General features: G+C 37.7%; 1 protein-coding gene across 3 annotated transcripts in view; it reads left to right on the top strand.

Annotated features, from left to right (window-relative positions):
* ACER3 (alkaline ceramidase 3) overlaps positions 1 to 23,686 on the top strand; it is a 163,331-nt gene extending 139,645 nt beyond the window's left edge. For all 3 annotated transcript variants that reach the window (XM_032166983.2, XM_058446689.1, XM_058446688.1), the window contains exons 8-11: positions 15,067 to 15,168; positions 16,712 to 16,816; positions 19,778 to 19,823; positions 20,316 to 23,686. In XM_032166983.2, coding sequence (XP_032022874.1) covers positions 15,067 to 15,168; positions 16,712 to 16,816; positions 19,778 to 19,823; positions 20,316 to 20,369 — 307 coding nt within the window. In that variant the 3' untranslated portion in view covers positions 20,370 to 23,686. The remainder of the gene's footprint in view (positions 1 to 15,066; positions 15,169 to 16,711; positions 16,817 to 19,777; positions 19,824 to 20,315) is intronic.
* The last annotated feature ends 252 nt before the right edge of the window (positions 23,687 to 23,938 follow it).

Below are 23,938 nucleotides of genomic sequence, written 5' to 3' on the forward strand. Positions count from 1 at the left end.
TCTCTGGTAATTTTCTTTGCTCTGAAGTCTAATTTATCTGATTAATATATCCATATTAGCATAGCATTCTTTTGATTAATGTTTGTGTGGCATATCTTTTTTCATCCTTTTAGTTTCAACCTGATCATATTGTTATATTTGAAATGCATTTCCTTTAGACATTATATAGTTGAATTAGTTTGAGTCATGTTTTTAATCCACTCTTCCAATTTCTTTTAATTGGTGTATTTAGATCATTTATATTAATGTAATTATTAATATATTAGAACTTAACCGCCATTTTATTTTTTGTTTTCTATTTGTTCTCTCTGGTTTTTTGTTTTGTATGCTTTTTCCTGCCTGTGAGTTACTTAAACTTTTTCTTTTTCTTTTTCTTTTTTTTTTTTTTTTTTTGAGACGGAGTCTCGCTCTGTCGCCCAGGCTGGAGTGCAGTGGCGCGATCTCGGCCTACTGCAAACTCCGCCTCCCGGGTTCATGCCATTCTCCTGCCTCAGCCTCCTGAGTAGCTGCGACTACAGGCACCTGCCACCGCGCCCAGCTAATTTTTTGTATTTTTAGTAGAGACGGGGTTTCACTGTGTTAGCCAGGATGGTCTCGATCTCCTGACCTTGCGATCTGCCCGCTATTAGTGTGTCTATAGTGCTTATGTTTCTCTTTGTATTGCTTTTTTAGTGGCTGCTCTCAGTATTACTTTATATATACATACCCTATCAGAGTCTAATGTTAATCAGCATTTTACCAGTTCCAGTAAAGTACAGAAAACTTACCTCCCTTTCATGTGTCTGTATTCATTTCCTAGAGCCACCATGACAAAGTACCACAAGCTAGGTGGCTTTAAATAACTAAAATGTATTGTATCACAGTTCTAGAGGCTAGAAGTCCCAGATGAAAATGTCTCAGGGCCATGCTCCCTCTGAGACCAGTTGGGAAATTCTTACCTCTCTTCCTAGCTTCTAGTAGTTTGATGGCAAGCTTTGGCATTCCTTGACTTATAGCTGCATCACTCCAGTCTTTGCCTTTGTCACATGGCATTCTCCCCATGTCTCTGTGTCTTCACATAGCTATCTTCTTATAAGGACACCAGTCATATTGGAGTAGGGCCCACCCTACTCTAATATAAACCCATCTTAAATAATTATATCTGCAAGGACTTTATTTCCAAATTAGGTAACATTCTGAGGTACTAGAGTTATGACTTCAACATATCTTTTTTAGAGGTGAAAAATTCAACTCATAAGAATGCCTTTACCCTGACCCATTTAAAATATAATTGGTATATAATATATATGTATTTTATATATATATATATGTGTATATATATATAGTTTTGTTTTGTTTTGTTTTTTTTGAGCCAGAGTTTTGCTCCTGTTTCCCAGGCTGGAGTGCAGTGGCACAGTCTTGGCTCACTGCAACCTCTGTCTCTCGAGTTCAAGCAATTCTTCTGCCTCAGCCTCCCAAGTAGGTGGGATTACAGGCGCTGCCACTACGCATGGCTGATTTTTATATTTTTAATAGAGACAAGGTTTCACCATGTTGGCCAGGCCGGTCTCAAACTCCTGACCTCAGGTGATCCACCCACCTCAGCCTCCCAAAGTGCTGGGATTACAGGTGTGAGCCACCATGCCTGGCTGTCTTTAATATTTTGTCTCTATGCATTTAGAACCATATCAGACAGTGTTATGATTTTGCCTTAATCATAATACATAGTTTAGAAAACTCGAGAAGGAAAATGTGTTGTGTCCTCCCATATTTATACGCATTTCCATTGCTCTTTCTTCCTTCCTGATGTTCCATGATCCCTTTTTTCATCATTTCCTTTCTGTTTAGAGAACTTTCTTTAGCCATTTTTTAGGGTAGGTCTCCTGGAAATATAGTCTCTTAGGTTTCCTTCACCTAAAAATGTCTTGATATTTATTTTGTCCCTAAAGGATGTATTTACTATATATAAAATTCTAGGTTGACAATTATTTTCTTTCAGAATTTGAAAAATGTCATGCCACTTCCTCTGCCTTTCACATTTTTTTTAATGAAAAATCCTTTATCATTTGAATTGTTTTCCCCCATAGGTAAGATGTTGTTTGTCTCTCACTACTTCAAGATTTTCCTATGTCTTTAGTTTTCAGAAGTTTGGCTATAGTTTGTCTTAATGTGAATTTCTTTGGGTTTAACATGTTTGAGCAGGGCTCATGCCTGTAATCCCAGATACTTGGGAGGTTGAGGTGGGAGGATCGCTTGAGGCCAGGAGTTCAAGACCAGACTGGGTATCATAGAGATACCCCATCTCTAAAAAATAAAATAAAAATTATCCAGGCATTGTGATATATACCTGTAGTCCCAGCTGCTTGGGAGATTGAGGCAGGAGGATTGCTTAAACCCAGGAGTTCGAGGCTGCAGTGAGCTAGGATTGCACCACTGCACTCCAGCCTGGGCAACAGAGCAAGACCCTGTCTCTTGGGAAAAAAAAAAATAACTTAAAAAATCACATATTTTGAGGTTGGCTCAGCTTCTTGAATCTGTGTGTTTGTTGTTTTTAGTTAGGGAATTGTTGAGTTTGTTTTTATTTTGTTTTTTAACAAATTTAGAAGTTTTTTGCCATTATTTTATCAAGTACTTTTCAGCCCTGCTCTCTTCCTCCTCTCCTTCTGGGGGACACCAATAACAAGACACTTAGATCTTTTGTTATAGTCCCACGGGTCCCTGAGTACCACCTCATTACTGCCAGGTACTCGTAGAAGTCTAGGTTCCTCCTTGGCCTCTGTTGGGAAGCCAGGGAGAGAAGAGGCTCTTGATTAACTGCTGGGCTGAGATGGGAGCTCCCTCTCCCTACTAGGCCACTGCTTTGTCTGAGAGGGGAACAATTGCTTTATTATTTCATCTGGTTTCCACTGACACCCAAGGGGTGTGGCCATGGTATCTCCGGCCAGTGGTGAAAATCCTGACTCTCCAGTAGGTCTCTGACACTACCCCAGTAGGGAGGGAAAACAGTGTCTCATCATTGCCACGGGAAGATAGATATCCAAGCTCCTCACATGGTCTCTAAGAGAATGAGGAACTAATTACTGTGGGTGGGGATGAGAGTCGCAAGCCCTCACTACTCGGCCTCCTTAACCTGGCATGGGGTTGAAGCACCTTCTAATACCCTGATGAGGATGGAAGTCTAGGCTCCCCATTCAGCCTTCGTGGCATAAGTGGAGAATCTATTGCATGGCAGGGTGACTATAATGTATTATATATTTCAAAATAGCTAAGATAGCAAGTTTCAAATTTCTCACCACAAAAAAATTAGTGATGGGCATGTTAATTAGCTTGATTTAATCATTCCACATTGTATACATATGTCAAAACATCACATTGTACTCCATAAATGTATATAATTATGATTTATCAATTTAAAATAATATTAATTTTTTAAAAAGAAAACACATGGAACTCACCACTTCTCAGGCCCCAAAGTCCCTAGTTAGTCTGCTTCTTCTCAACACCTTTCAGGGTCTTCTTATGTTTGTCTTATATATAATGCCCAGCAGTTTTAGTTTTACTTAGTGAAATGAATATGAAAAAGTATATCTACTTCATCTTCCCAGAAGCCCAAGTCTCAGTTTATTGTTTTTAATTTAGGCCCCTTAGGTAATACATGAACCATATCAGACAGTGTTATGATGAAGCATGAAATACAGTCCTTGACTTAAATCAAGTCTGATAGGGTACCAATACTTTTAGAAACACAAATGACAGACCTTTAAAAAGCACTTAACAGTGGCAATCCTATGAAATAAAAGCAACTTTCTTCCATCTGTCTTGCCACAACTTCTTTCCTGTATGTCCATTTGTTGATCATTTCATTTAGCACTGGTCATTATTTCCTTATCTGTCTGCTCAACTAGACTGTGAGCTTCTTAAAGTCTTAGTTATCCTGGTAATCCCTGGATCCCAGGATACTGTTTATCCATAAATGTTTTTAAAATCAAATTGAAACTCTTAAAACTTTCGTTACTTTTGTCTGATGAAACATCTGAAAATTCCTCCTGTAACAAAACACCTAGAAATTCTAAATATAATATAACAAACATCCTTTAAATGCCCAGATGAGTTCAAAAGAACATAAAATTCCAGGCTAGGCATGGTGACTCATCCCTATAATTCCAGCACTTAGGGAGGCCAAGGCAGGAGGATAACCTGAGCCCAGGAGTTTGAGACCAGGCTGGGCAATAATAGGGAGACCTAGTCTATACAAAAAGAAATTTAAAAATTAGCCAGGTGTAGTGATGCATGCCTATAGTCCTAGCTACTTGGGAGGCTGAGATGGGAGAATCACTTGAGCCCAGGACACTGAGGCTGCATTGAGCCACGACTGTACCACTGCACTCCAGCCTGAGCAACAGAGCAAGACCCTGTCTCCAAATAATAACAATCCAAAGTATCTGTATTAGGCCATTATTGCATTGCTATAAAGAAATACTGGAGACTAGGTAACTTATAAAGAAGTTTAATTGGCTGACAATTTTTTAGGCTTTACAGAAAGCATGGTGTGGCATCTGCTTGGCTTCTGGGGAGGCCTCAGGAAGCTTACAATCATGGCAGAAGGCAAAGGGGAGCAGACATGCCACATGGCAAAAGCAGGAGCAAGAGAGAGTAGGGGAGGTGCCGCACACTTTAAACAACCATATCTCTTAAGAACTCACTCACTACCGCAAGGACAGAACCAAGCCATGAGAGAGCACCCCCATGACTCAAACACCTCCCACCAGGCCCCACTTGGAACACTGGTGATTACATCTCAACATGAGATCTGGAGGGGGCATCAAATCCAAAGAAGGAGCTGCAAACTACAGTGACAAATGAGTACTTAGATCATGGTCAACTGGCCAGGCACAGTGGCTCACACATGTAATCTTAATACTTTGGGAGACTACAGTGGGAGGAGTGCTTGAGCCCAGCCATTCAAGACCAGCCTGGCAAAGAAGAAAGAACCCACTTCTACAAAAAAAATTAATAAATTAGGTAGGTGTGGTGGCACATACCTTTAGTCCCAGCTACTCAGCAGGCTGAGGCAGGAGGATTGATTGAGCCCAGGGAGTCAAGGCTGCAGTGAGTCATTATCACACCACTGCACTCCAGCCTGGGCAACAGAGTGAGACCCTGTCTCAACAAAAAAAGAGAGAGAGAGAGATTGTGGTAAACTTCAAGGCATTTGAAGATATCACGAAACCAGAGCCTTAGGTTTGAATAGCCACAAAACAGAAGGCAAAGTTTTTGGTATGTTTCAGACCAGCAACTGGAACTATTTCCTCATCACCATACACACACATATACAAATAAAGCCAGGACCATTAAAGAGGTATATTGTCAGTGAAGGGCTAGGCTAGAAAAAATTTGCTCTCCAATAGAAAGAACTGACAAGGCAACTTGTCTTTCAGCCTCAGTTTTAGGTAGGAAAAATGACTCCCCTAAGAATTTGTAAAGAAATGTATTCTTAATGGAGGCCCCTCTGGATTTCTGTAGATGGAGATCAAACGTGTACATAATCAATAATTCTAAAACCACGGGAAGGAATAAGCCACCATAAACAAAAGTCAGGAAAAACAAATAACCTCCCTCAAATCAGATGCTGAAATACAAAGTAACAATTTAGAAAATATTTAATAAAATAAAAGAGAAATCAAAAATGAGACCAAGGCACAGGAGATTATCAAAAATGAAAATCAAGATATGAAAGAGAATCAAAGAACTTCTGACATTAAAAATAAAATCGGCCTGGTGCGGTGGCTCAGGCCTTTAATCTCAACACTTTGGGAGGCCAAGGCAGGCAGATCACTTGAAGTCAGAAGTTCGAGACCAGCCTGGCCAACATGGTGAAATCCCATCTGTACTAAAAATGCAAATATTAGCCAGGTGTGGTGGTGGGTGCCTGTAATCCCAGCTACTTGGGAGGCTGAGGCAGAAGAATCACTTGAGCCTGGGAGGTGGAGGTTGCAGTAAGCCAAGATCAGTCACTGCACTCTAGTCTGGGTGATAGAATGAGACTCCATCTCAAAAAGAAGAAAAAAGAAAAGAAAAATAAAATAAAATCATTGAAATAAAAAAATTGATAAGTAAAAAATACACTAACACAGCTGAAGTTAAAATTAGTGAACTGGAAGATAACCTAAAGAAATAAGCCCGATAACATCCCAGAGAAATAACATTTAATTGCATTTCCAAAATGAGAGAATAGCAAAAATGAGAAAAGAAGAGGTATTCAAAGGGATAATAGATGAGAATTCTCTAGAACTGACAAAGGACAAAGCTTCAAAAACAAGAAATTCCAAGCAAGACAAATAAATGGAAATCTTTCCCAGGTGTGGCAGATGTGATAGATTAGCATGGTTCCAACCTCCTTCTAGTGTGCCTTCCAGTACTACAGATGCCAAAAGGTTAAAAGCTTTATTTCCCATATTTCTTTTGCAGGTAAGATTCCAACCTACAGAACTTTGCAGGTTCTGCCAATCACATGTATTAACATGAGGCTTGAATTCAGAACCAGTTAAGTGAGGGAAGAGAAGTGGTAGTATGTAACACATCCATTTACTGGTGTGGATCTAGGGTATGCATCATGACTGGTGCAAACAGGTCTGATGGCAGCTTCCTGATCTGTGAATTATACTGAGGTAGTTTGATGCTGGGTGCAGAAGTTGGTCCAGAGGCTTCCCAATTCTCTAGATTCCTAATTGTGACAAAGAAAAAAGTTCCTTTGGCAAGATTTTTCTGTGGTAGTGTTCGTCAGTCATTCCTGAAAAGCCTGTGACTTGCTCATTCAGAATTTCTGTTGAAATTGAAAGTATTAAATTCTTTTCTGTTTACAATCTAGTTGTTACTATTATCTACAATTGAATCTTCGTTGATAACTGTAGAAAAAGCATACTGAAGATGCTGAAAGCCAAAGACAAAGATCTTAAAAGCATTCAAAGATTAAAAAAAAAAAAAACGCATATTACCAACAAAGGAATAACTGTTGGTCTGCAGACTTACCAACAGCAACCATGGAAGCCAGAACACATATGGACTGTTATCTTTAAAGTACTGAGAGAAATTAACCATCAGCTTAGAATTCTATACCCAAATATCTTTCAAGAACAAGGGTAAGATAAAGATAATTTGAAACAAACAAAAATGGAGAGAGTTTGCCAATACACCTCACTAGAAGACTTTTTAAGAGATACTCTTTAGGCAGAAGAGCTGAGATGCAAGAAAGAAAAATAAAGGAGAAAAAAATGATAAACCAATGGGAATATTTGAACAAAATATTGTGACTGCTTAAAATAATGTGTCATTTGAGAAAATAAAAATATACAAAGTGGAACAAATGGACAAAATAACATGTACAATGGAAGGGGATAATCAAAGTTACATAGTTTCTAAGTCAAGAAACTTGTTACTTGGGAAGAGAATACATTCAATGATTAGTTTTCATGTTTACATAAGCATTTTTCCTAACCACTAAAAATGGTAATTGACTTTATAATATCTTTCAGAAACAGGGAGGAGTAAATAAGATTCTAAAAACTGAATCCAAAAGAAAGTTGGACTAGAACTTTTAATAACAAACAAAAAGTTAAGGCATCATTTAAAACAATTGCATTCACTAGATTAGTAATAAGATTCAATTTACCAGAAAGAAATGGCAATTCTAAACTGATATGGAAATTTTTAAGCAAAAATTGACAAAATTTACAAAGATAAATAGATAATGCTCCATCATGCTGAGATACTTTAACACAGTAACTCAGACAAAAAAAATATAAATGCGGATATAGATAAAATTTGAGTAACACAATAAGAAAATGATCTTGTACTCTTAACATTTAAAACATGTACACCTTTCTCAAGCATGCATAGAATAATTATTAATTCTACTCGATATTATTAGCTTTAGAGCAAGGTTCAACAAACTTTAAAGCAATAGTCTCCAACCATTTTGGCACCAGGGACTGGTTTCATTAAAGACAATTCTTCCACGGACTGGGGTTGGGGGATGGTTTCGGGATGATTCAAGAGAATTACATTTATTGTGCACTTTATTTCTGTTACTATTACATTGTAATATATAATGAAATAATTCTACAACTCAACATAATGTAGAATCAGTGGGAGTCCTGAGCTTGTTTTCCTGCAACTAGACGGTCCCATCTGAGGGTGATGGGAGATAGTGACAGATCTTCAGGCATTAGATTCTCATAAGGAGTGCACAACCTAGATCCCTTGCATGTGCAGTTCATGATAAGGTTCGTGCTCCTGTGAGAATCTAATGTCACCACTGATCTGACAGGAGGCAGAGCTCAGGCAATAATGCTCATTGCCCACCATTCACCTGCTGTGCAGCCTGGTTCCTAACAGGCCACAGACCAGTACCAGTCCATGGCCCCGGGGTTGGGGACCCCTGCTTTAAAGAATTGGTATCATTGGCCAGGCACAGTGGCTCATGCCTATAATCCCAGCACTTTGGGAGGCTGAGGTGGGTGGATCACTTGAGGTCAGGAGTTTGAGACCAACCTGGCCAGCGTGGTGAAACCCCGTCTCTACTAAAAATACAAAAATTAGCCAGGCATGGTTGTGGGTGCCTGTAATCCCAGCTACTTGGGAGGCTGAGGCAGGAGAATCGCTTGAACCCGGGAGGCAGAGGTTACAGTGAACTGAGATCGCACCACTGCACTCCAACCTGGGCAACAGAGCGACACTCAGTCTCAAAAAATAAAATAAAATAAACTGGTATCATGCACAGGTGTTCTCTGACTACAGTGTAATTAGTTTAAACAAAACAAAACAATTAGTCAAAATGGCCCACATTTTTAGAAACCTAAAACCACATGTCTAAATACTCATGAGTAAAAAAAGAAATCATAATGGAAATTTTAAAATACTTAGAATGGAATCATAATGAAAATTCTACAAATCTAAGCAGGATATAGGTAAAGTGGTTCTTTGAGGGAAATTTATAACATTAGATGTTTACATTAGAAATAGGCTGAAAAATAACTAAGCATTCAATTTCAAGAATTAGAAAACAAAGCTCGCTTTGGTAGCACATATACTAAAACTGGAACAATACAGAGATTAGCATTGCCCCTTTAAAAAAATTTTTTTAACAATTAGAAAACAGATCAACAGAGTACACCTGAAGAGAAATGAAGAATGGAAATAAGGGGCCGAAATTAATGAAAGGCAAAACAGAAACACAATACTGAAGATCACTAGGTATCTAATTTTGCTCCCTTCTGAAACTCCACTAAAACTACAACAAAGAAATTTACTTAAAAGAAATAAGCCCACAAGGAGGAGACTCAATAAAATGTTAGAAGCTGGAACATAGATGGACTACTGTACTGCTAACTGCCTTAACAGGCCCATGAAAGACAAATTCTGAGCCAGGAACCTTCGGTTTACATCACAGAATTTTCTCAAGTATTAGGCATTAGCAGTAACAGGCAGTTTGGAAAAGGAGATAGAAGAGAGATCTAAAATAAGGAGAATTGGTTAAAAGCAGATCCCCTCATCCATTTCATAGCACTGAGTAATTACAGAAGTCTGAAGGTTTGTTCTCTGGAAAGGGTAAACAACATGTCTACACTAAATTCTGCCAGGCACAATTGAGCATGTGAATAGCATACTGAAATCAGGGAAATTGGGTGAGGTTATACATTCTGAGTGCTGACTGCAAAGAACTCTAGGCAAAAAAAAATGAGAGTCTTCTTTTAGGGAATATGGTCGGCCTAAAAGACCTAAAAATACTGATACTGGGGATTTCCTCAATATCTGTCCCAGCAAAATAGCCCTACAGTGAAGGTTACTAGTCCAAAGACCTAACCACATGCTTAGGGCTTTTATGATCACCTTTTTAGTCTCCCTTTTTAGATTATTAAAAATGAGGCAACGTGTCACACATGATGAATGAATCCAATATGATAGATGGAGGCCAAAACAAATAATAAGGGAAGGAGGAACCAACTTATGCAGAAGGAAGAAAGCTTCATAAACAATAAATATCATTAATTCATTAATATTCCTAGCGATATATCGTGCCTATGAATCAAAAATAGGATGGTATTTTTTAATGAACATTCAGAGAATTTTAAAAATCTTAAAAATTAAAAATATGAGCCAAGTGTAGTAGCTCACACCTATAATCCCAGCACTTTGGGAGGCCAAGGTGGGAGGATCATTTGAGGCCAGGAGTTTGAGACCAGTAGGCAACATTGTGAGACCCTGTCTCTACCAGAAATAATAATAATAGTAACTACTTTGGCATGGTGGCATGCTCTTGTAGTCCTAACTACTCGAGAGGCTGAGGTGGGAGGATTACTTGAGCCCTGGAGTTTGAGGTTACAGTGAGCTATGATCGCACCACTGCACTCTAGCCTGGGCAACAAAGCAAGACTTTCTGTCTAATTTTTTAAAAAATTATAAAATGAAAAGCTGAATTGAAGTGTTTAAAAGACACAGTTAAAGAAGCCACTCTGAGTATAGGACAAAAAAAAAAAAAGAAATGGCAGATAGAATAGACTCAATAGCAATATTACTGAATAGATAATGTTGAGCCAGAATAGAAGAACCATGTCAAAAAGGAGACAGAGGCAGAGAATAGAGAAAATGGAAGAGAGGCAATTACCAAAATAATTCAAGAAAACATTATATAATTGATGGGCATGAGTTATTAGGCTGAAAGAGCCCACTGGATACCCAGCACAGTGGATGGAAATAGACTTATGCCAGTTTCAGAGTTCTAGAACAAGGAAGGATTCCAGAAGTATATAAGTTGAGAGGCAGGAATATATACAAAGGATCAGGAATCAGAATGGCTTTGGGCTTGCCAAAGCAACCTTGAAACTAGGAGACCAATGCCCTCAAATTTCTAAAGGAAAAGTATTTCTAAGCTAGAATTCTACAAGCAGCCAAACTATCAGTAAAATACAGAGAAAAATATATTTTCATACATTCCAAGATCTCAAAAAACTTACATCCCATTAAATATTGCTCAAGAACCTACTGAAAGATGTGCGTCACCAAAATGAGAGTACTACAAAAAGGAGGAGTGCGTGGGATACAAGACAGGAGATCCAATGAAAGAGAGAGGTGAAGGCAGTTCCTAAGGTGCAGGTGACGGAAAGGGATTTCTCAGATGACAGCTGTATGCTAGACAGGCAGGCAGTCCAGAATAAAGCAGTGTGATAGAGAGAGAGAGATACAGAGAGACATATATTGAGTACCTTCTGTATTCTACACTCTTGCACCTGATACTATATGGGTAGTAAGTCCCCTTAGCCTTGCATGGATCATGTGCTGATGTTCTTGCTCTCCCCTTCCCGCCCTGCTACCTGGATAACCAAAGACATTCATTTTACCCCACAGAAGAGTTTTGCTTTGAACTGCCCCTGAGAGCTGAAGATTGGCCATGGTAAGTAAGTTTAGAAGCAGAAAACAGCACCCTACCCCCACTGATCATATTCCTGTCATATTTCAGTACCTGGCCCACACTGCCAGAAGCCTTCACTGTGTTGAGGCCTATGTTTCTTGGGACTCATTCTTGCCTTCCTCAAATGGGGGCTATGATAAACTCTGAAAAGCTGAAGCCAGACTGTGACTCTTTTAAGCTCATCTTCTCTTGAGAACCTTCATCAAACAGTGGTAATAATGCCTTTTCCATATATTGCCAGGTTTGTGCTTTCCTGATCATTTTTAAACTAATCACCTTTTACGTTCACTTATATGCCAATATTTACAGTTAAGTAAAAAAAAAAAATTGAAAAATTTATTATTGCCATTCATATTTAAAAAATAAAGGACAGAGGCAGACCAGTCTTTAGAAAATCAGAAAAAAAATTAAAAGGAGAAAAATTAAATGATACCAAGATTTAGACTAAAGCATTCCATAAAATTCAACACCTATTTATGTTCTAAAACAAAACAAAACCCTTTACAAACTAGTAATAGAAGAGAACTTTCTTAACCTATAAATTCTGTAGCATATAAAACACCTAGTCATGACATGTATTTTTTTAATCCCTTTAAAAATCAAGAATAAAACTAGAATATATAATTACTTCTATTCAACATTATACTGGTGGAAATCCTACCCAACATTTTACTTGCAAATGACATGATCATTTATAGAAAATATCACAGGACATGTATAAAAAAAAGCTGTTAGAGGGCTGGGTGTGGTGGCTCATGCATGAAATCCCAGCACTTTGGCAGGCCGAGGCGGGCGGATCACGAGGTCAAGAGATCGAGACCATCCTGGCCAACATCGTGAAACCCTATCTCTACTAAAAATACAAAAACTAGCTGGGCATGGTGGCGCATGCCTGTAGTCCCAGCTACTTGGGAGGCTGAGGCAAGAGAATCGCTTGAACCTGGGAGGTAGAGGTTGCAGTGAGCCAAGATTGAGCCACTGCACTCTAGCCTGGCAACAGAGCAAGACTCCATCTCAAAAAAAAAAAAAAGAAAAAAAAAAAGCTGTTAGAAGCAATAAGTGAAATTTAGCAGAGTCACAAGATTCTAGCCCATATTCAAAATCATTATTTCTCTGTTCTAGCAGTGAACTATTAGTAAAATTTGTAAAGTATAATTTACAATAACATCAAAATACAATAAATGTTTAAGGATTAAATTTAACAAAATATGCAAGATCTGTACATTGAAAACTACACTGTACAGTTTTTTTGTTGAGAGAAATTGAAGAGCTAGACAAATAGACAGATACACCATTCAGTGGATTAGAAACTTCAATATTGTTAAGATGCCAGTTCTCCAATCCTGATTTGTAGGTTCTGCAGGCTTTTTGGTAAAAATGGAGAAACTGATTCTGACATTAACATGGGGATGCAAAAGATTGCGAATAGCCAAAACAGTTTTTGAAAAGGAACAAAGTTAGAGGGCTTGCATGACTTGACTTACTCTATGCTGCTACTAAGACAATGCTGTATTGGTGGTAATAATGAAATATAAATCAATAGAACATCCAAAAATAGACCCACACACCCATACTGACCTGATTTTCAACAAATACGTCAAGGTAATTCAGTGGAGAAAGATAATCTTTTCAACAAATTGTGCTGGAACAAAGGAATATTCTTAGGACAAAAAAAATGAATTTCAACCTGACACCAATATAAAAATTAAATAGAAGTGAATTCTATTTCCAAATGTAAATTATATCTCTGACTGTAAAAACTAAGATTATAGAACTTCTAAAAGAAAATATAGGAGATATTTTGGGTTCGGCAAAGATTTATTAATAAAAAGCACAAACTATAGGAAAAAAATTGACAAACTGAACTTCATCAAAATTTCAAACTTTTGTTCTTCAAAATATAGTATTCAGAAAATAAAAGGCAAGCCACAGACTTGGAGAAACTACTTGCAAAATATATATCCAACAAAGGACCTACATGTAAAATATAGAAAGAATTCTTACAACTGAATAATAAGAAGGCAAACAACAACGTATCAAAGAAGATGTATGGGTAGTAAATAACTACATGAAAGATGCTCAAAAACATTAGTCATTAGGAAAATGCAAATTAAAACCACAATGAGATACCACTACACACCTACTAAAACAGCTAAAATGAAAAAGACTGACTTCAACTGCTGATGAAGATGTGGAACATTTGGAACATTTATACATGCCTGGTGGGAATGTAAAATGGTACAGTCTCTTAGGAAAACAGTGTAGCAGTATCTTGAAAAATTAAATATTCACCTGCCATACAATCCAGCCATTCTTCTCCTAGCTATTTACCCAAGAAAAATGAAAACATATGTCTATATAAAGTGTTATTTGTGAATGTTCATAGCTGCTTTATTTGTAACAGTCAAAAACTGGAAACCCACATTTGGACAGAGAATCAAATTGTGCTGTGACCACACAAGGGAGTACCTACTCAGCAATAAAAGGAAATGAAGTATTGATAACATAGTAACATAGATGAATCTCAAAGAATTATGTCAAATGAAAGAAGCTATACAATCAGGGGTATATATGGTATGATTCCATTTATATAGCATTCTAAAAAATGCAAATTGAGCTTTTGGAGGTGGTGGATATCTTGATTGTGGTGGTGGTTTCATGGGTATATACAGATGTACTGATCAGATAGACACTTTAAATATATTTAATAGTTTAAATGTAAGTCAGTTATACCTCACTGAAGCTATAAAACATAGGTAAGCTGATACTATTTTCAGTACCTCACCAAGCTTCAATTTTCTCATCAGTGAAGTAAAAATAGTAATACCTGCCTCACAGGGATTATTTGAACATTTTGTGTGTGGTATGTGTGTGCATGCACACCCATCCACAATACCTCCATATCACTCTCTCTTTATCAGGCCTTATTTTTCTTCAAAGCAATTATAATTATATATTTAATTGTTTACCTCCCCCAACTATACTGTAAATTCTTTGAGAACAAAAACTTTACCTATTGACCACTACCTTCCCAAGTGCTTAGAACAATGCCTGGTGCACAGTAAGCACTCCATATATATTATTAAGTGATTTAATGAATGAATGTGTGTTTCTTTGTATGTGTAACTACATTGCCTTACATGGAGCATATGACTCAACCTACATTGATAGCTAATCCACTATCCCCCTGCCTTTTCCATAGGACCAAAAAAGTTATCAGGTACTTTCCCAATACATTTATTAAAGTCTAGTGGCTTATTTCTCAGCACCTTTTAATGGCTACATATAGTAGGCAAATTATTAGAAAACTTGACAGGTCTGCTTTTACTATAAACAAAAACTTTTCCTTCTCATGAAAGTGATGTCTTCTAGCCAGGCGTGGTAGCACATGTCTGTATTCCCAGCTATTCAGGAGACTGAGATGGGAGGATCCCCTTGAGCACAGAAATTTGAGGCTGGAATGTACAATGATCACACCTGTGAATAGCCACTGCACTCCAGCCTGGGCAACATAGTGAGATCTCAGCCCTTATAAAAAAGGAAGAAAGTGATGGCTTCAATTTCTGATTGTGACATGACTTGAGAAAATTTTATTTTGCTTTTCTTTTTTCCCCCCACAGGGTTTATCCATGGCTTAGAGGACTGGGTTATACATCATTGGGTATATTTTTATTGGGATTTTTATTTTGGAATATAGATAACATATTTTGTGAGTCACTGAGGTAAGATATATTTTCATTCCTTCAGAAATATTTTTGGAAGCATTAAGTAGAGAATTTTATAAACATATAGAAATAGTAGTGCCCTGAAATGAATTTTTACTATTGTTGATATTTAAAAGATGTGTACACTATAATAAAGTTAGGTTATTGGAATACCTGTTTAAATTACCTAAAATTTTGGACCTGAGACTATTTCATAACCTCTGTAGAGTTTGGGTTTTGTGTGTGTGGGCATCACAGAACTGTATAGTTAATCAAATGTTGACTATTCCTTTGAAACCTGCCTGATCTGTTTCATTGAATAAAGAAGACTGATTTGTAATAAGCATATGAAATATATGTATATAAATATACACTTTCATGTGCTTAATGTTATTTTCTAAAAAAGCAAGTGTTCCTTTTACCATCTTGTCAGCAATCATATATTGACAGGAGTTTGAATCTTAGACTTAGGTCTCTGGATTCTAGTCTGTCATTAAGACACTGTCTTTCTGGCCCTCTTTTCCATGAAATGAGTATGCTGAATAGGTTAAACAGATGGGTCATTCCAACTCTAAATCCTGTGAACTAAAAATTTTGCATAAACAGAGAACAGAGGAAGGTACTGAACAGTACTACAGGAAGGCAATCAACAAAATTCAGACTGTGAGAAATCTACAGAATGAATGACCTGGTCTCTTCGACAGATAAATTGCAGAGGCACAGCCAGGCGTGGTGGGTCATGCCTGTAATCTCAGCACTCTGGGAGGCCAAGGGGGCTGATCACTTGAGGTCAGGAGTTCAAGACCAGCCTGACCAACATGGTGAAACCCTGTCTCTACTAAAAATACAAAAATTAGCTGGGCGTGGTGACGTGTGCCTGTAATCCCAGCTACTTGGGAGGCTGAGGCAGAATTGCTTGAACTGGGGAGGTGGAGGTTGCAGTGAGCCAAGATCGTGCTACCGTACTCCAGCCTGGGCAACAGAGCAAGACTCCGTCTCAAAAAAAAAAAAAAAAAAAATTTGCAAAGGCAGAAAAAAAGAGGGAAGAGGAACATATAGATTAAGAGACTTAGATATATCCAACCAGATACAATGTGTTGGCACTTTTTGGATTCTGATTCAAACAAACCAACTATTTAAAAAAATAAAGTATGAGAAATTTGGAACTTCAATCAGTAACTGAATCTTTTATGATATTAAGGGAGTATTATTTTTAGGTGTGAAAATGTGGTTATGTTTTAGGGAGGATTTCATATTTTAGAAATACATACTAAATATTTAGAAATAAAATGATATAGTATCTGGGATTTGCTTCAAAAAGATATGAGAGAGAGAAGTCGCTGAGGGTTTAGATGACACAGATTGACCATAAATTATCATTGTTGAATACTGTTCCTCAGAATGTACTTTGGATAACAATGTGGCAGACTACAGGAAACTTAAGGCAATTAAATAACTGCTGTTTTGAGAATGATACTTCAAAATGCTCTAAGACTGTCAGCATTAGTTGCTAAATATTTTTAAAATTTAACATGGTGATTTTCTCCCTCTCTCCACACAGGAACTTTCGAAAGAAGGTACCACCTATCATAGGTATTACCACACAATTTCATGCATGGTGGCATATTTTAACTGGCCTTGGTTCCTATCTTCACATCCTTTTCAGGTAGGAAATAGAGACTTTTTTAGCCTCGTACTAGAGTTTTTTTTTTTTTCTTTACTCTTTAAATAGGATGATGTAAATATTTTTTAAACACTAGAAAATTCACAAACATGAAAATTAAATAGTACACTCTTGAACAACCATTAGGTCAAAGAAGTCAAAAACTTAGAAAATACCTTGAGACAAGTGAAAACAAAAATACAACATACCAAAACTTATCAGATGCAGCAAAAGCAGTACTAAGAGAAGTTCATAGAAGTTAATGCCACATTTAAAAGGAAGAGAGATCTCAACAAAACTTTACACCTCAAAGAACTAGGAAAAGAAGAACAAATTAAGCCCAAATTTGGCAGAAGGAAAGAAATAACATGGAGCAGAAATAAACAAAACAGAAAAATTTTTAAAAATCTGTGAAACTAAGAGTTGGGGTACTGAAAGATCACCAGAATTGACAAACCTTAGCTAGACTAACAAAAAAAGAGAGAGAAGACTCAAATAAATAAAATCAGAAATAAAAGAAGAGACATTACAGTGCTGCCACAGAGATAAGAAGAATCCCACAATTATATGCCAACAAATTGGATGACTTAGAAGAAATAGACAATATCCTAGAAACATAGAACCTACCAAGAGTGAGTTGTGAAGAAACAGAACAGACTTCTAACTAGGTCAAAATATTCAAAAAAGAAATTAAGCAAGATGCAAATAAATGAAAAGACATCCTGTGTTCATGGATTAAAAGACAAAGTTGTTAAAATGTTCATACTACCCAAAGCCATCTACAGATCCAATGTAATCTCATTTAGAATTCCAAAGGCATTTTTTTACAGAAATAGAAAAATAATTCTAACAGACATTCATATGGAACCACAAAAGGCCACAGGTAGCCAGATAAATATTGAAAAAGAACAGACATGAAACATCACACTTCTTGATTTCGAAATAAACAAGCATACATAACTTTTTCTTTTTTTGTGCTTTTCAGGTATTGTGTTTTTTACAAGTTGAAAGTTTGTGGCAGCCCTGCATTAAGCAAGTTTATAGGTGACAATTTTTCCAGCAGCCTGTGCTCACTTCATGTTTCTGTGTTTTATTTTTGTAATTCTGACAATATTTCAAACTTTATTATTATTATATCTGTTATGGTGATCTGTGATCAGTGATCTTTTTTTTTTTTTTTTTTTTGGGAGACAGAGTCTCCCCCAAGCTGGAGTGCAGTGGCATGATCTTGGCTCACTGCAACCTCCATCTCCTGGGTTCAAGTGATTCTCCTGCCTCAGCCTCCCAAGTAGCTGGGATTACAGGCAATGCACCACCACCACGCCTGGCTAATTTTTGTGCTTTTAGTAGAGACAGGCTTTCACCATGTTGGTCAGGCTGGTCTCAAACTCCTGACCTCAAGTGATCATCCCACCTCGGCCTCCCAGAGTGCTGGGATTACAGTTGTGAGCCAAGGTGCCTGGCCTGTGATCAGTGATCTTTGATGTTACTATTGTAATTGTTTTGAGGCACCACAAACCATGCACATATAAGACGGTGAACTCAATAAATGTATGTTTTGACTGCTCCACCAATTGGCCATTCCCCGGTCCCTTTCCTTCTCCTCCAGCCACCCTACTCCCTAAGAGAAAGCAAAATTAAAAATAGGCCAATTAATAACCCTACACGCCTCTAAGTGTTCAAGTGAAAGGAAGAGTTACACATCTCTCACTTTAAATCAAAAGCTAGAAATGATTAAACTTAGTGAGGAACGTATGTTGAAAGCTGAGATAGGCCAAAAGGTAGGCCTCTTGTGCCAAACAGTTGGCCAAGTTGTGAAGGCAAAGGCAAAGTTCTTGAAGGAAATTAAAAGTGCTACTCCAGAGAACACATGAATAATGAGAAAGTGACACAGCCTTATTTCTGATGTGTAGAAATTTCTAGTAGTCTGTATAAAAGATCAGACTAACCACAACATTGCCTTAAGCCAAGGCCTAATCCAGATCAAGGCCCCAACTCACTTCAGTTCTGTGAAGGCTGAGAGAAGTGAGGACGCTGCAGAAGAAAAGTTTGAAGCTAGCAGAGATTGGTTCATGAGGCTTAAGGAAAGAAGCCATCTCCATAACATAAAAGTGCAAGGTGAAGCTGCAGCAAGTTATCCAGAAGATCTAGCTAAGATTATTGATGAAAGTGGTTACACTAAACAACACAGTTTCAATGTAGATGAAACAGGCTTCTATTGGAAGAAGATACCATCTAGGATTTTCATAGCTAGAGAGGAGAGTCAATGCCTGGCTTCAAAGCTTCAAAGGACAGGTTGTGACTCTCTTGTTTGGAGTTAATGTAGCTGATGACCTTAAGTTGAAGTCAGTGCTCATTTTCTATTTTGAAAGTCCTATGGCCCTTAAGAATTATGCTAAATATGGCCGGGCGCGGTGGCTCACGCCTGTAATCCCAACACCTTGGGAGGCTGAGGCGGGTGGATCACGAGGTCAGGGGTTCGAGACCAGCCTGACCAACATGGTGAAACCCCGTCTCTACTAAAAATACAAAAATTAGCTGGACGTGATGGCAGGCACCTGTAATCCCAGCTACTCAGGAGGCTGAGGCAGGAGAATTGCTTGAACCTGGGAGGCAGAGGTTGCAGTGAGCCGAGATTCCACCACTGCACTCCAGCCTGGGTGACAAAGCAAGACTCCATCTCAAAAAAAAAAACAAAAAAGAATTATGCTAAATGTACTCTGCTTGTGCTCTATAAAATGGAACAACAAAGCCTAGATTACAGCACATCCATTTACAGCATGGTTTACTGAATATTTTGAGTAGATGCTCAAAACAAACAGTTGCTGAACAAATGAAGCATATATACTCATGTTGTTTTTGCTTTGTACATGCAGAAGCCCTATGGTTAAGGTTGTCAGTACGCCTGTTTGCATGAATTAAAAATGAATCTGAAAAGCTTTCCCCCTCCCACTTTTCTTTCAGTTTGTATACAAGAACACTTTACCTGAGATATAGGCCAAAAGTGAAGGTAAGTCCACTTCTTAGGTCCTGTGTGTGTGTTGGGGTATGGTACTGGGAGTATAGGATGGAGGTGGAAGAAGAAATGGGAGTTTGGAGAGGTAGTGGGGCAAACACAGGCTTTGGAACCAAAGGCATTGAATCTTTCATTTACTACTGCATGTTCTTGGACAAGTCTCTTTAAGCCTTAGTTTCTTCAACGATAAAATTGAGCTGCTAGTAACTACATTGCAGAGTTGTTTTCAAGATCAGAGATAATTTATATGCCCAGCTCCATGCTTGACAAAGTCAAAGCTTAATAAATTTAAATAAACTCAATAAAAATACTCTCTGATATCTGGTCCAAGTCTAGAAGGAATAAACTCTGCTCAGGCTGCTAATACCAGGACAATCACTAGCAAACCTACGTACAGTCATAGCCCCATGGATTCTTTCTCATTCTTTTTCAGGGATAACATGGAACAATTTTGTCTTTTCTCATTTTGTCCTAATTTGTCCCCAGTTTCTCTTTGGAATCTGGCCAGTGATCCTGTTTGAGCCTCTCAGGAAGCATTGATGAATCATTCCACCAAGAAAACAAACAAGCACCTACCATAGACCTGGCAGAATAAATAAGGAAATCCTTAAAGATCTACAAGTTCAAATAGGTCATGACCATCACAGCAGAGGAGTGACTTTCTGACTAATGCTGCCACCCACACAGAGAATAAGGAGTGGGGCCTGCTGAGTGTTTAGCTCATGGCTTTATCTCATTTGTCCCCCTCCTCCTTTCACGCTCCAGTTTATAAAGAAACAGAGATGATGTGTGTATACACCTCAAATGCAGAAACAGTTGAGCTTTTCTTAACAGGTTAACAGTTTGTGCTGGTTATAAGAAATTAACCTTTTTTTCTTTTTGTCAAGGGTTGCATGTGAATTATACCTTTATTAATATTTGATTAAATAATGCAAACAGTCAGCTAAGAGCCAACAAAACCCCATATCCAGATAGTTAGCTGTGAGCCAGCACTCAGCTGTGTCAGATTTGATTAATATTGTATTAATCTCATGGATGGTTCTCAAAGGTAAAAAAAAAAAAAAGAGAGAGAGAGAGAGCTAGCTGTGGGATTCTGTGTAGTTCATCATTATCTGTTCCAGGGTTAGTCGGGGGATCATAAGCAAGCTCAGACCTGCCCCAGTATTTAACCACATCCCAGGATTTATGGTGTCTGTCTATGGCCACAGCCAACCAGAATGAGTGGGTCATCTTATAACCTTTCTGAAGCTCCATGAGGACATGTATAGAATGCTGCACCTTCAGCCAGCTCTGCTCTGATCTTTGCAGATCTTTAAGTTGTCACTGTTTCTACGACTAGACAAATATGACTGGTGGTCTAGACTACCCATAGTTCATCCTCCTCACATAACTTATTTGAAGTTGTCAGGGAATGTCATTACACTCTGATTTTTTAAATTATGCACTATTTTCCAGTTCTCAGAGAGGTCATGATTGTGCCCAGGGAAGTGTGTTGCGTTAACTAAAGCTAAAATGATCAGAATCCTATTTACATAAAGCGTATTAAAATATCTGCTCCTTAATTTGCTGCAGGAAATAGATGTAAGTTTCTGTTACTTGAAACCTACAGAACCCACAAAAATTAGGGTGCTAAGAAATGACAGTGAAATCTCATCGTAAGGCAGCTAGTTCTAATTTGCATTTGAATGTATAACAAATTGCGTCACTTTTCACAAACTTAACACCTGCCTGGAGTAAAAATCTGATTTGACCCCTCTGCTCATGTATCATCATATTTGTAGCTCTGCATCATTTAGCATTTTTATGACTTTTTTTGCTTTATATAAATTATTGTAAAATCCAGATTGTTTTTACCACATGATGACATGACTTAAGATTAAATCCTGAGCTACAGTTTCAAAAGGAAAATCATTTTTTTCTTATGCAAAGATGGTAAAACACTTTTGTCATTTTTTCCAGTATTCAGTAAGTAGCCTTTGTACAAATTTAAAACCAAAAACTATTCTGTTGTTTTTCTTCACCTACTAACCTTAGTTTTTAACCAAGCATCCAAGGATGTCAAGTTGACATCCTTCCCTTAGCATGCCAACAAGCCATTAGACTGATTCTTCCGCCTACTTTTATGATCCTCCAGGAAGAAAAACACTTGCCAAAACATTAAGAGAACTTTGGTTCTGCCTTAAGAGGGTATAAAACTAAACCATTTGAAGGCACAGCCTGTAAGACTATACTTGATTTTGCGCCAAGATTCTGACTTCTGGCTACATTTCACCTGCAGTTACCTGGGCTATCAGCCATGATACATTTTTTAATTCATTTGTTTTCCACCATTATATTTTTATACTTTTCAGTTAGACATACTTCTGCATAAAGACTATATATACAGTGTAGGATAAAGGCATATCCTACATGGCAATGCTGTTAAACATGGTAAGACTGAGGTTCTGCAGGATTAAAGTCAGATTAAGGGTACAGAGAGCATACCTTGATACCGAGGCCATTTAGAGCAGTTTGTTTAATGAGTGGTTCAGCCATCACCACCAGTAGCCACCTGTTCAATAAAATTGCCCAGCACCACAGTGGAGAGTCATCTACACCCCAAGGTGAACTGTAAGACTGCCCAATTCTTTGAAGACCCTTGTTTCTGTTGGGAGAATGGAAAGCAGAAAGGGAAGCCAGGCTCTTTAATGTTCCAAGTCAGCTGTGCCTCAAACAAGGCTCTCTTTTTAGCAACTAAGTAACACACTCAAGAGTTTGTATCTGTGCAGCATTTTATGGAAATCACTGGTGACCTATAGGATACTACTAAATTATCTTTATTTCAATAGCTTTATTTTTTCCTACTTGGATTCTAGGTGGACATTACAGGGTTAGATTCCTCACTACCCCCTCCTGCTGTCATTTGTTTTATTGGAAAACTTCATGTTAACTAGAGTGTACAAAAAGTCTGTTTCCTGCTGAGCCAATAATGATTTGTTTGCATATCACCTAATGTGAAAAGTGCTCATCTATGAACCCTACAGCAAATTATATTTTAGAAAATACTTTGTGAGGCCGGGCATGGTGGCAGAGCAAGACTCTGTCTCAAAAAAAAAAAAAAAAGAAAATACTTTATAAGGATGTAAAAGAAGCAATTTGTTTGCACATCTGAATATCCTTCTTGTGCCTCCATTTTCACTCTGGAAAACTGAAAGCAATTTGACTTTTATTTTTGGTTTTCTAAAGAACAGCTAGGTGAAAGGAGATTAAGCTGATTGTCACTCTGCCTGCCCACTACCTACTCCCCACGGTGGTGTTTCATGAAACATCCCCACCACCTGAAGTGATCTTTTTAACCCTTGTGATAGTAAATGCATTGATAATTAACAGGAAAAACAATTGCTTTTTTTAAATAATCTACAAATGAAAACCCAAATAGTAGTATTTTGTTTGACAGAAGTAAATAAAATATTATGGTTTAAATATAATGCAAAATTTCAGGACAGTTAATTTGGGCTTCCCTTACCCTAAGAAGGTTTTTCTTATAATAAGGAGAAGAGGTGTGGTTCAAAGAAAATTAGGAGACAAAAACTTCAGGTACATAATGCATGAAAATCTTTAAATGCCTGCAAAAATTAAGTTCTGTTAAAATACCAGCCAATTCTAAATTAGCCAATGCCCTAAAAGCATCTAACAATTTAAGGTTACCTTATGAGTCCGATGAAAACAATTATTTGTTGCTAAATTTGAGTTTTAGCTACCAACTCCATGTTTACATGACAAGAAATTGTTTTGACCCTGTGGTTTATGACATGCTGCTGGATGAGCATTTATGTAAAACTGACATTTCAAAGAGAACCATTTATAATTGGAATTTCCACCTGTGTGGCTGTTTTCAGATCTACCTCCATCTTCCATTTTGCATCCTGTCAATGCTATAATTAGTTTGATCACTTTGTCTTGTTTTTCAGTGTCTACAATTATAGCTTATTCACTATGTTCTAACTATTTAAAAATAATGGGCCGGGCACGGTGGCTCACGCCTGTAATCCCAGCACTTCGGGAGGCCGAGGTGGGCGGATCACAAGTTCAGGAGAACAAGACCATCCTGGCTAACACAGTGAAACCCC

Source organism: Hylobates moloch, unplaced genomic scaffold (genome assembly GCF_009828535.3).
Source record: "Hylobates moloch isolate HMO894 unplaced genomic scaffold, HMol_V3 SCAFFOLD_11, whole genome shotgun sequence".
In the NCBI taxonomy this organism is placed as follows: Eukaryota; Metazoa; Chordata; class Mammalia; order Primates; family Hylobatidae; genus Hylobates; species Hylobates moloch.